This window comes from Ursus arctos, unplaced genomic scaffold (assembly GCF_023065955.2).
Source record: "Ursus arctos isolate Adak ecotype North America unplaced genomic scaffold, UrsArc2.0 scaffold_21, whole genome shotgun sequence".
NCBI classification, from domain to species: domain Eukaryota; kingdom Metazoa; phylum Chordata; class Mammalia; order Carnivora; family Ursidae; genus Ursus; species Ursus arctos.
The window spans coordinates 2,048,570-2,065,535 of record NW_026622886.1 but is presented as its reverse complement, the minus strand read 5'-3'; the positions used below and the strand labels follow the sequence as shown (position 1 = coordinate 2,065,535).

General features: G+C 38.6%; 1 protein-coding gene across 6 annotated transcripts in view; it reads right to left on the bottom strand.

The window, feature by feature from the left end:
* MRTFA (myocardin related transcription factor A) overlaps window positions 1-16,966 on the bottom strand; it is a 191,670-nt gene that overhangs the window by 86,149 nt on the left and 88,555 nt on the right. The window contains exon 1 of one of the 6 annotated variants that reach the window (XM_048217786.2): window positions 6,791-9,957. The exons of 4 other annotated variants lie outside the window; for them this stretch is intronic. In XM_048217786.2, the coding sequence (XP_048073743.1) occupies window positions 6,791-6,836 (46 nt within the window). In that variant the 5' untranslated portion in view covers window positions 6,837-9,957. Of the gene's footprint in view, window positions 1-6,790; window positions 9,958-16,966 lie in introns of those variants that run through there. One more of the 6 variants, XM_026479576.4, reaches the window with a different exon arrangement.

Sequence of the window (16,966 nt, the reverse complement as noted above, 5' to 3'; positions counted from 1 at the left end):
TTTAAAACCATTTTACATATATTAACACATTTAATACTTAACAACAACTATCTGGGGTTGGCACTATTACCATTACATTATTATTACTGCTTTACAGATGAAATAACAGGCACAGGGAGGTTAAGTAATTTGTCCAAAGTCACACAGCTAATTAGTGACAGAGCTGAGAAACCTGGATTCCATAGTCCATGCTCTTAAACACTATACCTACTCTTCTCAAACTCTGATGTCACAATTCCTTTACCCTTTTATACTTATTGAGAACTTCAAAGAGTTTTTGTTTATGTGGGTTATATTCATCAGTGTATCTCAGATAAGAAATTAAAACTGAAAATTTTTAAAATATTTATTATGTCTTTACAAATTTTTAAAAAAGATTTATTTATTTGAGTGAGAGAGAGAGTAGGGGAGGAGCAGAGGGAGAAGGACAAGCAGACTCCACGCTGAGCTCAGAGCCCAACACAGGGTTCGAGGATCCTGAGATCAGGACCTGAGCCAAAATCAAGAGTCGGATGCTTAACCGACTGAGCAACCCAGGCAACCATAAAATATTTATTATTTCTTTAAAAAATAACAATAAAACTACTGCATGTTAACATGCTCCTATGAAAAATATGATTATTTTCCAAAATAAAAAAAAGTAGTAAAAAGAGTACTGTTTTAACATTTTTGCAAATCTCTCTTATGTATAATTTACTAAATAATGTATCATGTATAGCTGAATTTTCATATATACTGCGTGCATTCTGTTGAGATATCATACACCACCGTAGCTCTGGAAAACTACAGCGTATACTCATGAGGACAAAAGTAAAAAAAGGTACATAATATTTTAATATAAATATATAAAAAGGCTTCACTTTGCACCTACAGAAAAGGTCTCAGGGACACCTAGGGGTTTCCCAGACCACACTCTGGAAACCACTACACTAGTTAGTACAGTGCATGCTATACAAAATAGCTGAAAGGCATGGTCTCAGGAACATATTTACCTAAGGGCGGTCAGGGAAGGTCCAAGTAAGTGACATGTGAACAAAGATCTGAAGGAAGTGAGGGAGCAAGCCATGAGGCTACCCAGTAAAAAGTGCCCCAAGTAAAAGGAATATCATCAAGGACAGAAGCCCCAAAACAGGAGCATTCTCTAAGGCATGCAGGGACAGCAAAGAGAGTGGTAAGGCTGGGACAGCTAGGGAAGAGGAGCGGGTGCAATCTGAGAGTTACAGAGCTGGGGGCAGATCATGCACTCTGTAGGCACTACAAGGACCTGGGCTTTTCCAGTGAATAAGAACCACTAGAAGGTTCTAAGTGAGAAGGGAGCTGATCTGACTCTCATTTTAAATGGAAAATGTAAGTCACTAGTGCTTAAAATAAAAAACCTGATTGTAAACATCAGTTCCATCTCTTACTGTATGTCCCGAAGCCTCTCTGAGCCTCAGTTTCCTCCTTTGTAAAATGCGAAGATACAGATACCTCAAAGAGTTGTTGTCAAGATCAAATAAGATAATTTACATGAAACACTTTAAAGTTATAACACACTACAAACACTTCACGACTAAGTTTATTTTCGCTATGTAATTACCATGTATTCCTCTTTGCTAGGCCCTCTATATTTACCCAATTGCTTCAGCCACCACCCCATTTATGAGACTGCCGTGAGATTAAAGATGCCCCAGACCCCTAACACATGAGTTCGGCCTGATAATGCCCTTGAGCTTGTTGAGAGAAAGGCAGAGAAAGTTATTTTTTGTTGTTGATGGCAAAGCAAGGGTTTTTAGTATTTTTTCCTTGTTATAAAGAAAACCCTTTCAAAAACAATGCATGTGGTAATCATAAAAATGAAGTTCCAAAAAAACAAGACTGTATGAAACTCATCTTTATTTCATTTGGCACTGATTTAATAAAGCTAAAACTGTGGCTCATGGTCTTGACAGCTTGCCTCAGACAAAAGGAAACAAAAGGGAGGAAAAGAGGATAGAGACAGACAGATGAATTCAAATTCCTTTGATCTGGGTCCTAACTCTAAGGGGATCCCAGATAAATTAATGAGTCAGAGAAAAGGCAGGAAGATGTAATCCAGAATACTGATGACAACAGCCGTCTGTCTGCCTACCTGTCTTCTGAGCTCACCCTCAAGGTATGAGATCATCAACCAGGCCAGAGAAAGCAAAGCAAGATGGAGACAACCATTGGGGCCTGTAGTATCTGACTCCGCTCCTCAGGGGGAGGAGCTAGACACTCAGGCACTGGCTTTTATCTCCACCTCTTAAGATGTGAGTCAATCTGAGCAGTGATAGAAACGTGCAATGGAAAAACCCAAGGAAAACCAAGATCTCCTGGGAAAATTATAAACAATCTCACACATCAGAGGTCTCTGATGGTTTCTTGTAAGTATGTTACAGCACGAAGAGCACTGTCATGAGAGTAAGGAAATAAATTCTCCTTCCATCTCTGCCACTAATTAATTATGTCACTTCAGGAAATAAATTATCCTCAATGGGCCAATTTCCTCATCTTAAATAAAGGAGAGGACAAGAAAATACCTAAGGTTTCCTCAAGCTCTAAAATCCCTTGAATATAAACAAAAATGTGTTTTTTAAAAGCCCACACTAATATTTAGATTATTAGGAGATCCAAAAGGTAGGTATTGCTGAAAGTTCTGAAGTTTTTCACCAGCTCTACAGATCCCTGAGTGACACGAACCCAAATAAGGGGCCCTTCCTTGTGAATGGGAGTTAACCCATTACTAAAAAGGGCAAGAGTTATTTATCCGCCATCTTCCTTCAACCTTATATTTATGAATTACTACTTCCCTCTCTCCAACCCGAACTATTATAAAATACAAAGTTCAGAGGCAAATTGTAATCATCGGGGAACTAGAAGTTAAAGAAATATGCAAGAATTGAGTAGAGGTGCCTGGTTGGCTCCTTTGGTTAAGTGTCTGACTTTGGCTCAGGTCATGATCTCGGGGTCCTAGGTTTGAGCCCCACAACAGGCTCCATTCTCAGCGGGAAGTCTGCTTGTCCCTCTCCCTCTGTCCCTCCACCCCCCACTCGTGCGCGCTCTCTCTCAAATAAATGAATGAAATCTTTAAATAAAAGAATTAAATATATAAACATCAAGTGATAAGGGTGTAAATGGACTGAGGAATGCTTTTCAATTAATATTTTTAAATAGCATGCATGGGTACAAAATATGAAAGATTCAAAAGGCAGATACAGCTAAAAACAAAGAAAACAGTTTTCCAAGGGATAAATCAAAAAGGGCACTAAGAGGACTTCAGTGCATACTGTGCTCCATTTCTTAGGTTGGGTAATGTGCCCAGGGGTTTATGTACTCTATGTATTGTTGTAATACACACTCTATATGTTCTTTCATATTTATGTGATATTCCATATCGTAATAAAATTAGAAAAGAACTCAACTGTTCTGTGAAACAAAAAGGCTCTTCCATCCCAATCCTCCAGCTCTCCATTCCCCTGCCTTGAGGTAGTTAGTCACGGTTACCAGTTTCTTATGATCCTTCCAGAGATAACCTATACATAGACAAGCACTGGGGTTTGTCCAGGTGCAGTGTATGGGGGCTGGGCTGGGGGATGCAAACATATGTGCACAAAAGAGACAGAAAAAACAGATTCCCTAATTCTGCCTCATCAAGATCAAGTGTATGTCAAGGGACCAACAAAAACCTAGGGAACTGCCTCAATCCCTTTCTCTATAAGGGAACTCTGTCCCACTGCTGTACAGTTAGAAACTAAGAAGACTACACAGACTAGATACAGGGACAAGGCCTGCTTGGTCAAAGTCTTACATATTAGTTGGCAAGAGCTGGGCCCCAGCATTGGTGTTATGCCCCCAACACTCCCTTACTCTTAACTTCAGAAATCCCAAATATCCATCTCAGATCATTAGTTTTCTAATCACAGTCTAGATAGGGGATTAAAGCATCTATCACCACTGTGGAAACCTAACTGTGGCTTGATCAGAACACTCAGATTTAACAATACATATCACAGGAAGACAGGGCACACTGCACATCCAGAGATGTGGAAGAATTTCAGTTTTGAAAGGTATTGGGTCCTGGAATCGAGCCCCGCATCAGGCTCCCTGCTTGGCAGGGAGTCCACTTCTCCCTCTGCCTCTGCCCCGCATTCGTGCTTTCTCTCTCTATGGTGTTCTCTCTCAAATAAATAAATAAAATAAATAAATCTTTAAAAAAAAAAAAAAAAAGACCATCAGCAGTGAGATGGAGGAAAGTCTTTACATGCAAGTATGTCTCACCAAAATTGCTAAGTTCCAAATACTAAATGAAAACTGTTGGGGTCCCTGGGTGGCTCAGTCGGTTAAGCATCTGCCTTCCACTCGGGTCATGATCTCAGGGTCCTGGGATAGGGCTCCACACTGGGCTCTCTGTTCAGCAGAGAGTCTGCTTCTCCCTCTCCCTCTCCCTCTGTTCTCTCTCTCTCAAATAAATAAATAAAATCTTTTAAAGAAATGAAAACTGTTAATAAATATACAATGCACCCTGGAACTTTGCTACAATATTCAGTATCCTAATGTTTAATATAGGGTAAAGACTTTGCATCTTGAATCTTGTTTAAAAGAGTTTATTTTTAAAATCTCATTAAATAGTAGTTTCACCTATAAAGTATATATTCATGGAAATCCAAATATGGTATTGCTAGAATAAGCTATGGCTCATATAGTCTAAACGTCTTGACTTTTAAGAAAGAATGATTGGCTTCTAGCTTATCAAGGCTTCATAATGTGCTTTTTCATTTCTTATCATAAATATAGCTGTCATATTACTGTTACAATCCAGCATAATGACTACAGCTTCAGAAGCACACGGTATCAATTTTATAAAAATTTTGAGCATTGAGGAACCACAAGTACTAGAGAAATCAGTTTGCTATACCCAGTTTCTCTCTTTTGAACATAGGCAAAAGAAAGAGGTACACACACATGCTATTTATCCTCTGCAGACCTTTCATTCTACCTGTACCCAACACCCTTGCCAATTTTATCCATACTTGTCTTACATACTATTATCCTTTGAAAGTTTTATGAAGTAGTTGGTCCAACAGATGGGTGGCTAGCTCTGCCCAACATATGTCATAGGAAAAACAGCTCTTAGGCAAGACAAGTAAGTCCCTTTCCCTTATCCAGCTGGGAACCAGTGAGACCCCCCCTTAGGGGAAAGCAAATAATCTTTTAACCTTTATTAAGAAAAGTTACTAGACTGAGATAATCTGTAAGTAACAAAGCAATCAAAGAAGGGGGAGAGAGTTCAAATGCTAACTCATACTCCCTAAAATAAAATATGCACTTGCCCAGATACAATAGACAACTAGAACATAGAGAAGGGAAACAAAACAAAATAAAACAAACCCCAAGTCAGTTTAACTGGGAGCTATTTCATCAGAGACAGGTAGGAAACAGTCAGATAATACTATTTTGGTTAGACAGGTAGGAAACAGATAATACTATTTTGGTTAGACAGGTAGGAAACAATCAGATAATACTATTTTGGTTAGACAGGTAGGAAACAGTCAGATAATACTATTTTGGTTAGACAGGTAGGCAACAGTCAGATAATACTATTTTGGTTAGACAGGTAGGAAACAGATAATACTATCTTGTTTAGAGCTCAACAGATATGGGGGAGGAAAAGGAAAGGCAACAACCTCAAAAGTATAGCATATATGAACGGAAGAACTCAACTAATAAATGACTCGTCATGGTCTTATTTGTAAAACCAGACAGAACAGAATGGTAGCAGTATCTTTCCTCGTTGCCCTTCCCTGTCCATAAAGCTTAAGCTGACAGCATCTGATCCTGTCTTCAGATGGATATCTGTCTCTTTCAACATACTAAGTGTTCCCCAAGGAGAACAGTAAGACCAATTCTGCCAGAGACAGTATCTGCCAAAACCAAGGAGCCTATCTCATTCTAATGAGTGAAAGCCAGTGGATGGGAAGAGATCCGCAAATGCCACTCGTATGAATCTTTCAAGATATGCTCTGAAACAGGAAAACACTACAGACTACATTTTAGCAGAAGTCTAAAAATAACAAAAGAACATTCCCTATTTTTAGATATCTAACTTACAAGTTTCAAAACACTAAAAGTAAAGGAAACCATTAAAAACAAACTGGAATTTTAAACTGTTGTAAGAGACACTTTTGAGTTGAGAAAACTGTTTTTAGAGACAGAATTTTAAAAATCCTACATTCTTTCTGTTGACTACTTTCTTGCTCAAACTTCCCCATCTCCAAAACTTAAGAGTCTTAATCTTCTGCATTATCGAGAGCTTTTTCAAGAACCAAAAGATGATTCAGAAAGAAGGTTATACCACAAAATGAGAAAGAAGGAAAATTTTAGAACATGCTTTCACTAAGAGACATAATAATACAGTGTAGATTAGTGATCAAAGACAGTAATGTATAAAACAGCAAAAGCAATTTAATTATCCTACATTAAAAGCAGTGTTACAGATAATAATACTGAACTAAAGGGAAAGGTTTTCTTCCCCTCACTGAACAGTCTTAAGGCAGTAAACATCTAAAGCAAAGCTCTGTCTGAATAACTAGAGTAACTAGAGTTTGCAACTAGAAAAAAACTATTAATTTTTTTTTTACAATAGAAACCCGAACATGCAGTACATTCACTGGACAATTTATGTTTACTCCCATCTATCTTCCTCCCATCTCTATCCAATCCTAGAACAGATATACCCAACCTTATTAAAGAAACCTGTAGCAAATAGAATCTGCAGGAAATACAGAATTACCGGACTGCACAGCCATCATTAACATCTCAGGTTCCAGTAGAGTCATGACAGATTCTTCTCAGAAACCGCAGCCCACAAATACAATGAAAAAATTCAAAGTCACAGAAGATGTTGTCTTCAGAGGTTACCAAAGCTTTCATAAATTCAGTCTCGTGCCTTAGGCTCAAATTCACTCCCCTTCTCAGTGCAGTTACCAATTTATCCACCCTTCAAGCAAGTCAAGATGGCACAGAGTTGAATTACTGACGACAGGAAACCAAAAGGCGCTCAAGTTAAGACCTATGAAGTGTGGTTAGAACAGTGAGTGAGCTCCTCCTCCTTGCTGTTGGTCTCTGGGGGGAGGGGAGACACATACAGAAAGGGACCTTCAGAACACAGATCAACTGCTTTTTCCCCCTCTTTTCAGGAAGAGAGGATGAGGTTTTGTTCCAAACCTTTAGTATAAGGGACTTTGCTGCTAATGCAGTTTAGAGCAACATATTAAACACAATCCAAACAACTCAATCTTTTGAAACAAACAGCCCAATTACTACCATTACTGGGAGGCGGGGATGGGAATTAAGCACATACACACACATGCATACAGATGAATGTGTATGGCGACTTCGTTTTCTGAAAAAGAGTTCTAAGGGCCTTTTCATCTGTGATATTTATAGATAACAGGCTAAGGAAGTTGAATATTTAACTACAGAAGCGCAACTACTTCTCCACCCCGACTCCAATTAAAATATCTGTTTCAAAAAGTCATCTGAATACATTCCGGAGCTGTAATCTGTCTTTCAGATCTGCCAATCCCCTGAAAGAGCCCCTTAACTTGTTCCTGTGTGAGAACATGTGGGCTGTCAATAGACAGTTTACTGATGCTATTTTTTCTAAAATGCGTTATGACCTTGCTAGATGTACGGAACACATAGGACAACACTTCAAATATGTAACAATTTCCCTTTCCCGATAAACTTCAATTCTTTTTCCACTAGCACGGAGCAGGCTCTTCTGAATAAAAACAAACACGGGCATTTTACCTTCCAATGCAAACACAAAAACAACCCAAAATCCGTTCAAATCACAGCAATTTCATTTATCTAAAGTGAAAAGCTCATTCATTTACTTTACAGTCCCTTCTACTAACTGATCGTCATAATAAAGACATTAAGATGCCTTTTGGCACATCCGATTGACTTTTAAACAGCTGAAAACTAGAAATCCATGTTTGGTATGTTTAGCTAGAACTCCTCAATCTTTCTGGTTAAGTAGCAGCCTGTATCTTGAAAGCCTGCTGCTGCAAATGCAGCCCAGCGAATGCCAAAATGCTCAGAGTCAAACCAATGATAAATGAAAGCAGTAAGAGACCTCAGAAGAGAAAACAGTCTCAGAATGATTGAGGGCAATATTCTGTTATTAGAAAAAAGAAAGCAATGCAGATTTAGGGTGGGGGAGATTTTGTGGAAGAGAGAAAAACTTCCTTTCTTTCTCACTCCAAGAACATCATGTTTAAAAGAAAAGCCAGAAAAGCTCTATATAGAACTGTGGGAATGACTCAACAGGCAACCCGAGTGGCAGCCAGTGTGGGGTAAATGCTGCTCTGGGAAGGCAGAAGCATTCTCACTGGCCCCTTCTGGCAACAAAATTCTCAACTGTCTTATGAAAAATGGGTAAATTTCAATTCTCAGACTACACACTACTCTGGTCAGAGGTTAGCAACTAAGGGAAAAGCATCTTTAAAAGGATGAATCATTCCTTTGTCCCTATGTGGGCTGTACAGTTTGCTGTGTGAGGGTTTTTCAAATTAAACAAGTTCTCACAGTTCTGTACTTACAGGAAAATAAATACAAATCATAAGATTCCTGCACAGAGGATGGCAAGAAGGGCAGAAGGCTGTGTCCTTCCTGCCAAAATGTCTCTCTTGGCTGTAGAAGAGTGCCAGAAGGCCATGACTGTCAATACTGCAGCCCTACAGAGATACTGACACTCGTATGGTAGTGAGAGCAGTAAGGCATCACAGTGCAACTGATGGCTAACTTTTCCTGGCAAGTCCGCTCCATTTATCTCCTCTACTATTTGGAATAAAAAGAGCTAAAGAAAAGGAAAACAATTTTTAAGAAAGAAATCTAAAAAATTAATCTTTAAAAAAGTAAACAAGCCACATAATCTTTGCCTACTGCTAAGATTTTGCATTTACCCTGAAGAGTATCAGCACAGCACCAGATTCACTGTGAAACTGGCTTTAAGACAGGTTTCACAATTCTAAAGTCTAAACTCCTATGGCAGCCTCAGTGCCACTATCTTTTGTGCCAATTAGCAAAATTTCACAGAGAACTAAAGTAAACTTTGATAAGGTCTTTGTACAAATGAACATGATCTCAAATTAATGGCACCGGTGGAATGGAGGGTAAGGATCTTTATTTCCAATTAAATGAAAGCTCTTTTGCTTTTAATCATAACTCTCTAGCTAATCAACACAAATATGCTATAGTCTCTATTAATCCACACTAAAGGGACTTGGTAACTTCAGAGTATCAATATAGTGTATTCACAAAACTTCCCCTCCACCCCCACAAGCTCCCCAAAGGCCTTAATATTTAGTTCATAATCAACAGGAACTAGACAAACTCTTATCCTACTTGACCTTCCTACTGGATTTGTCATAGTTCTTATACCTTTCTTGAAACTTCTTATTTCCTTGACTTTCTTAAAAATTGTACTTTCTTCCCTCACTGACCTCTCCTCTCAGAATCCTAATTAGCTCTCTCTCTTTTTCTGTTGCTATCAGGGGCACCCCTTCCCTCTTCTACATATTCTCCCTGGGCAATCTCATCCTTTCTTAGGGTTAACTACTCCCCACATTCTGATCCACATCTAGCTCTGACTTTACTGTGCATCTCTACCTGGCTATCTGAAACTCAGTATGTCCCAAAACAAGCACCCAATACCACCCTGCACCAAAGCCTCAAGACACATTGCTTCCATTTTCCCTATCTTAGGTAACAATACTCAAGTCCCAAACCATAAACTTAGACACCCCTCCCTCCAGCCCCAGACATCTAAGTATAACTAATTGTGTCATAACTTATTCCTCAAACCTATCTTTTTTTTCATCCTTACAGCCAGTGCTTTACTTCAGGTCCTTCAAATTTCTTGCCCAGAGTATAGCAACAGCTTTAAAAAAAAAAAAAATTATAGAAACATTCAAACACAAAGGTAGAAAGAATGGCATAATAAGCTGCTTATGTACCCCCATCACTTGGCTTCAAAATTTGTGGCCCTTCTACCCTCCCCACCCCACTCCCACCACACACAGCACCCAGCCCACACTGGATCACTCTGGGGCAAATTCTAGTCATCATCTCATTTCATCTTTTTTCTGTATGCCTAAAAGAACTATTTTTTTAACATAACCACAATATTATTGCCACCCAAAAATTTAAAAATCCCGTAATATCAGCAACTATCCAATCAATGGTCAGATTTTCCCAACTGTCTCATACTCCAAATTTTTTAGTGTTGATATATTCAAATTAGAGTCCAATAGGGACAATATATAGCATTTCACTGATGTCTCTTAAATCTCTTTTATAATCCATAATCCCTCCCTTCTCTTTTTTTTTGTAGTTTATTTGTTGAAAATCCCAGGCTGTTTTCCCACATTTGGGGCTTTGCTAACTACAGCCCCATGGTGTCATTTAACACGCTGCCCCCATCCCCTGTATTTCCACTAAATTAGTACGAGTTAAATACAGAGGCTGATCCAATTTAGCTCAAAGCTTTTCACAGAAATATTGCAAAGGTGGTAGTGTGTACTTCAGCAATAGCTTCTAAGCTGTGCTCCTTGTCTCCAGCGTAGCCTTGATTAAAAACCATGCCTGCTACTGAATAATTCTTATTCATCTTTCAAAACTTAGTTTAACTGCCGCCTTCCGATAATCCTGGCACTCTCCCCACCCTCCTCACACTCAGCATGGATATGCTAAATAACTCTCGGTTATGCCCCCCCCAGAACCTGTGCCCACCTCTATTACTGCTCTTTACCACATGGCTTAATGCCTCTGCATTAACAGATGGAGCACAGTGTCTGACATGTGACAGCATTCATAAATGTATGCCAAATGGAATGTAAAGTCCTATTTAGTGCAGAAAATTCTAATCATATGGGAAAAGTTCATAACAACTAAAGAATCCCTACCTACCCAGAAAAGGCAGGTAGTCACAATTTTCATTAAAGCACATGCTGAAGGTGCTATTATTTGGAACACTACATGAGGAAGACTAAAACTATCCACAGCATTGAAGTATAGAGTTAACATAAATAAGGACAACCACAGTAATGCCCTTAGGGATAAGTGCTAATGACAATGAAAATGCCCAAGCTGTAGGGAATGAGTGGGAGAAACCAAAAAAACAGAGAGCCTAGCTCACTACAAAATAAGCAATTCTTTAACCATCAAAAGCTGTCAACTGGGGCGCCTGGGTGGCACAGCGGTTAAGCGTCTGCCTTCAGCTCAGGGCGTGATCCCCGCGTTATGGGATCGAGCCCCACATCAGGCTCCTCCCTGTGAGCCTGCTTCTTCCTCTCCCACTTCCCCTGCTTGTGTTCCCTCTCTCACTGGCTGTCTCTATATCTCTGTCAAATAAATAAATAAAATCTTTAAAAAAAAAAAAAGCTGTCAACTGCACCATAACTGATTATTAATTAATCAATTAATTAATTTCTATGATGGAATGTAGTATAGACAGGTACTATACACAAAGTTAACAAATGCCTTTTTATGATCTCTGTGGGATTTCAGTACACTAAAATATAACCTTGTTCCTATGTCCATAGCTGACTTAGATTCTCACAAGTGCATGCGGTTTACTGAGGTTCCGCTCTACAAAAATCTATCATCACAGTGAAATTGTACAGGTCCCAACCAGTTAAGTCTCTCCCCCAGATACCTGGTTTTGGGCAAAGTGGAAACACCCAATGATAACATAACCCAACACCTAGGCAAGTCACTACAGGTCCTGGGCAGCCTCCATTTCCTGTGACCAAAATCTGCGATTGATGAAAAACCCAGTCAAGACCTGCAGACCTGGGAGGATCACGCATTACCATAGGTATGCTATTCCTTGGCCTCAGGATACATGAAGGCACTATTTTCAGGTAACTTTTCAAAGAATAGTAAATGTTTAAGGGTTGTGATAGCTATAAATACAAACAGCCAGGTCATTCATACTTAAGTCTGAACTACTGTCCTCAAGCCAGTGGGGCACAAAGACAAGGGTGAAACAGACTGACACTGTCTCTGCCCTCAGGGCCTTCCTTATAAAGAGGTAGGATAGAAAATCTCTAACCAACAATTTAAAAAAGAAAACTGAAAAATGAAGTACCAAATAAGAGTACAAACGAGCTGCTAAACAAATGTGAAAAGAGGCAGCAATCAGTTCTGGTTACAAGAGACCTGGATTGCTTCTTGGGGGAAAGATGATATGAGCTGGCTCTTAAGAAAATTAAGGGACTAGAGTTTATCAGTTTCTTTTTTTTTTTTTTTTTTAAGATTTTATTTATTTGAGAGAGCATGGGGGGGGGGGGCGGAGGGAGAAGCAGGCTCCCCACTAAGCAGGTGGCTAGCCATGGGGCTTTGGTGCTTAACCAACTGAGCCATCCAGGCGCCCCTATCACTTTCTTTTTGAATTCCCAACTCCACAGACTTGTACACCCATGAACCATAAAATAGCAAAGCCAAAAGAAACCCAGTCTTGACCTGATCCAGCCCCTTATCCAAAATATATACTGAGTGAGAGACATGTAAAAAAACTCTTCCACAAATTCCCGACAAGCGGTCCCCAGTCTGTTGCAACAGTACTTTTGGAAAAACGTTAAAAATAACGTTTTAATGGACAACGAAATGGTCAAAAACAATGAAAGACCCACTGGCTACAAATACTTGGGAAAGGTTCTTCCTCACTAGTAACCAAAGAAATACAAATTGAAATGAAAACATTTCATTTATCACGTTAGCAAAGCCTTTCACAAATGAGATAATCAATGTTAATAAGTGAGCCGGGCACTCATGCAGGGCTGACAAAGTATAAACTGGCAGGTCACTTGGAATGAAAGGGACAAGATATTTCTCAAGAACCTCAATTCTTCACGCGTACAAAGGCCTGTGTGATCTGGCTCCTATCTACGTACTCACTTCACATCATTTTCTCCTCTCCAGTGACATACTGGTATTCTTTTAGTTGTTTTGTGCCAAGTATTCCCCAACAATCCTAGCCTGTGCCCTGTCCCCTCTCCCACTTCCCCATCTTCCCAGCCTTAACACATGCTATTCCCCCTTTCCTTTGTTTGGCCAACCACTACTTGTGCTTTGGCTGTTAGCTTAAACATCACTTCCTCAAAGAGGCCTTTCCCAACCAACCCCCACCCCTCCCCCACCTAAATTAGAACCATCTCTATGAGATTTGCCATTCAGTTATAATATCTTACGTTCCCCCCACCAAAACACTTACCAAAGTTTTTAACTATGAATTGGTTTGTATAACTCTAATTTTTCTTTCACTAAATTCCATAACAATGTGAACTTTATCTGTCCTGTTTCTTATTGTCTTGCCAATACTTAACATACAGATAGTGCTCAAAAGACACTGAATTTTTCAACACTGAAATGGTGCAATTATTTAAGACAATATTTCCACTTCTAAGGAAATAATCCAAAATGCAGAAGAAGGCTTTAAAAGATTTTCATCTGGGATGCCTTAGTGGCTCAGATGATGGTCTCTGGGTCCTGGGATTGAGTCCCACGTGCAGGGAGCCTGCTTCTCCCTCTCCCTCTGCCTCTCCCCCTACTCATGCTCTATCTGTCTCAAATGAATAAACAAAATCTTAAAAAATAAATAAATAAAAGATTTTCATCTGAATACTAGAATATGTGTGAAAAATAGAAAATGATTCAAATGTCCAATGAGGTTTGGAAAAATTAAATAAATGATGGCACAGAATGTAATGTTACACACCCATTATAAAGGCTAATTATAAAAACACTTCAATGATATCTGAAAAATCTTAAGCTGTAATGCTAAATGAAAAGAGCATAATATTAGTTATTTTTAAAATGTACACTTGGAAGAAGACGAGGTAAATAAACCACACACTAACAGCGATTTACTCTGGGAGATGAGATCCATTTGTTTTTGTTTGTTTCACCGTGCTTTTCTGGTTGTTGGTTTTTTTTTTTAAGATTTATTTATTTATTTGAGAGAGAGAGAAGGAGTGCATGTGAGCAGTGAGGGGGCAGAAGGAGAGGGAGAATCTCAAGCAGACTCCACCCTAAGTGTAGAGTCAGACACAGGTTCCATCTCAGGACCCTGAGATCATGACCTGAGCCGAAACCAAGAGTCAGACACTTAACCGACTAAGCCACCCAGGCGCCCCTCTGTTTCACTGTTTTAAGAGGGAGAGTCTATCTGATATCTGTTTTTCTCCAGTAACCCAGAACAACATTTGATGAATACCTGAGAATGAGAAATTGATTATTTCTAAATGCTGAGATGAAGCAGGCTGAGAAATTCTCTAAATCACATTTTAAACAGAATCATTTAATGAATTCACATACTTAAGATTTGGGCATTTTCACATTAGCTGGGAGACCTAATCTAGAAAATCCTTGACAACCAGGCTTCCTGAGGCACATAAGTAACAAATCTCTTTCCTTTCCTCAAGAAAATACTGTAATTTAGATCAGAAACAGCCCACTCAAAATTTTTATTTCTCTCAGCAGTTAATTAGTACCTCCTGGCAACACTAAAGATTGAAAGGATACAGTGCGTACCCTTGCAGAGAAAGAATACATGATCTGTCCTTTCTTCCAAAGGCACACACTTATGAGAACAAATGAGTACTTCCTAAGCTTTACACAAAAGAGGAGAAAAGCCTATGAAAGAGGACCTCATATGTTCCTTCCACTGCCATTCTCTCCTGCTTACTTCCTGTCCCACCCAGCATGGCAGATAACAAAACTCTGTTATTCCTTTAAAAAAAAAAAAAAATTGGGGATCAGCAACAGTGAGAAAATAAAAATGTTTCAAGGATAACACAACAGCATTAAAATATATGAAACCTCTAAATATAAATCTAACAAAAGATGTGTAAGACCAACACACACAAAAAATTATAAAACCTCATCAGGAGACCTCATAGAAAATCTAAATAAATGGAAAAATATATCATGTTCATAGTATAATACTCTAAAGATATTAATTCTCCCCAAATTGGTTTATAGAGCTAATGCAATAAATCCTAATCAAAATCCCACAGTGATTTAATAATTCATATGGAAATGCAAAGGAAAAAGAATAAACCAAGAAAGACACTGTTGGAAAAAGTATAAGGTGGGAGGACTTACTTCTCCCACATAACAGGGGTTATTATATAACTATCATAGTTAAGACTGTGAGGTCCTGGTGCAGGCATCAACAAACAGACCAATGTAAACAGTGAGCTCAGAAACACACCCACACATGAGGTAAGTCCTTGATATATGAAAGAGGTAGCTTTGCTGATCAGTGGGGGGGGGGGGGGGGGGAGTATTTTCAATTAATGAGAGTCCATTTAGGAAAAAAAAAAAAAAAATTAAGGGGCACCTGGATGGCTCAGTCGGTGAAGTGCCTGACTCTTGGTTTCCGCTCAGGTCATCATGTTGGGGTCCTGGAATGAGCCCCACATTGGCTCCACACTCAGGGTGGAGTCTGTCTGAGATTCTTTCTTTCCCCCTCGTTCTCCCTCCCCCTCTGCTCCTCCCACCCCACTTGCATGTTCTCTCTCGCGTAAATAAAAAAATAAAATCTTAAAAAATAATAAGTTGGGCCTTACCTTACCCCATACAAAAAAATTAAAACACAAAACTCACTAAAAGAGACTCATAAATCAAACCAATTAAATTTAGAAATTCTTCATCAAAAGATACCATAAAGAGAATGATAAAGACAAATCACAGAGTGGAAGAAGGTATCTGTAACACATTTAAGCAGCAACAAGCTAGTATTTAGAATATATAAAGAATATAAAAAATACATGTATATATATAAAGAAAAAAAATGACAGAAGATTTCACTAGACACTTCACAAAAGAAGAAATCCAAATGGCCAATAAATAGAAGACGAGATATTTAACCTCATTAGAAAACGGTGAAATGAAAATTAAGAACATAAGATATTTATATAAATAGAGTAGTGAACATTAAAAATCTAACAAAGCCAAGTGCTGGCAAGGCTATGAAGCATAAGAACTTTCATATATTGCTGGAAGATATATACACTTGGTACAACCACTTTGGAAAACAGTTTAGGATTACCGAATGATTTTATATTACTATGCATACTACAGGAAATTCCACTCCTGTGTACGTATGCACATCTTCACGCACCTGAAGAACATTCAGAGCAGCACTGTAATAGCCTACACCTGAAAACCACCCACACGTTCAGCAGCAGAATAGATTTCTTAAAAATTATGGAGTACTTTTCCACAGGCCCATCCACTATACAATAATGAAAATGGATGAACTAAAAACTATATACATAAATGAATACCATATATGTCGAGCAAAAGAATACAGAATTCCATTCATATAAACTTCAACAAAACTATATTGTTTAGAACTATATAATTGGTAAAACAAATGATTTTTAAGAAGTCAAAACAGCAGTTACTACTGAAAAGAAAAGATGGGGTTGTGTTCAGAGAGGAACATATAGGAGGCTTCCTTGGGGCTCACAATGAGCTGCTGTTGAGTAGTGGTTACACAACTCTTTGCTTTATGGTTATTCTGTAAACTACCCTATGATTTATGTACTTTTCTCTATATATGTTAGTATCTTTCCCCCCCAAAAAGAAAAAAAACTTAAATGGTAAAATATATGTCACCAATCTAATTTCAAGGTGTGTGATGAGTATAAGAAGCTTCTTCAGCTCAGCTTCAGCTTCAAATGTTCTATCCCATTGTTCTCTAAATATATTCATATCTGTTGGATCATGCTTCAGAAATGAAGATTCCTAATAAGTAAAGATATATGCAACCTTTTTGTGAGCAGTATTTCAAGTCTTTATTTATTCAATCCTTGGTGAGTTGGAAAAAGGCACTTTCTCAATAATGAGAATGAGACCTCCTTCAAAGCGTAAAAATTCAAGTCCTATA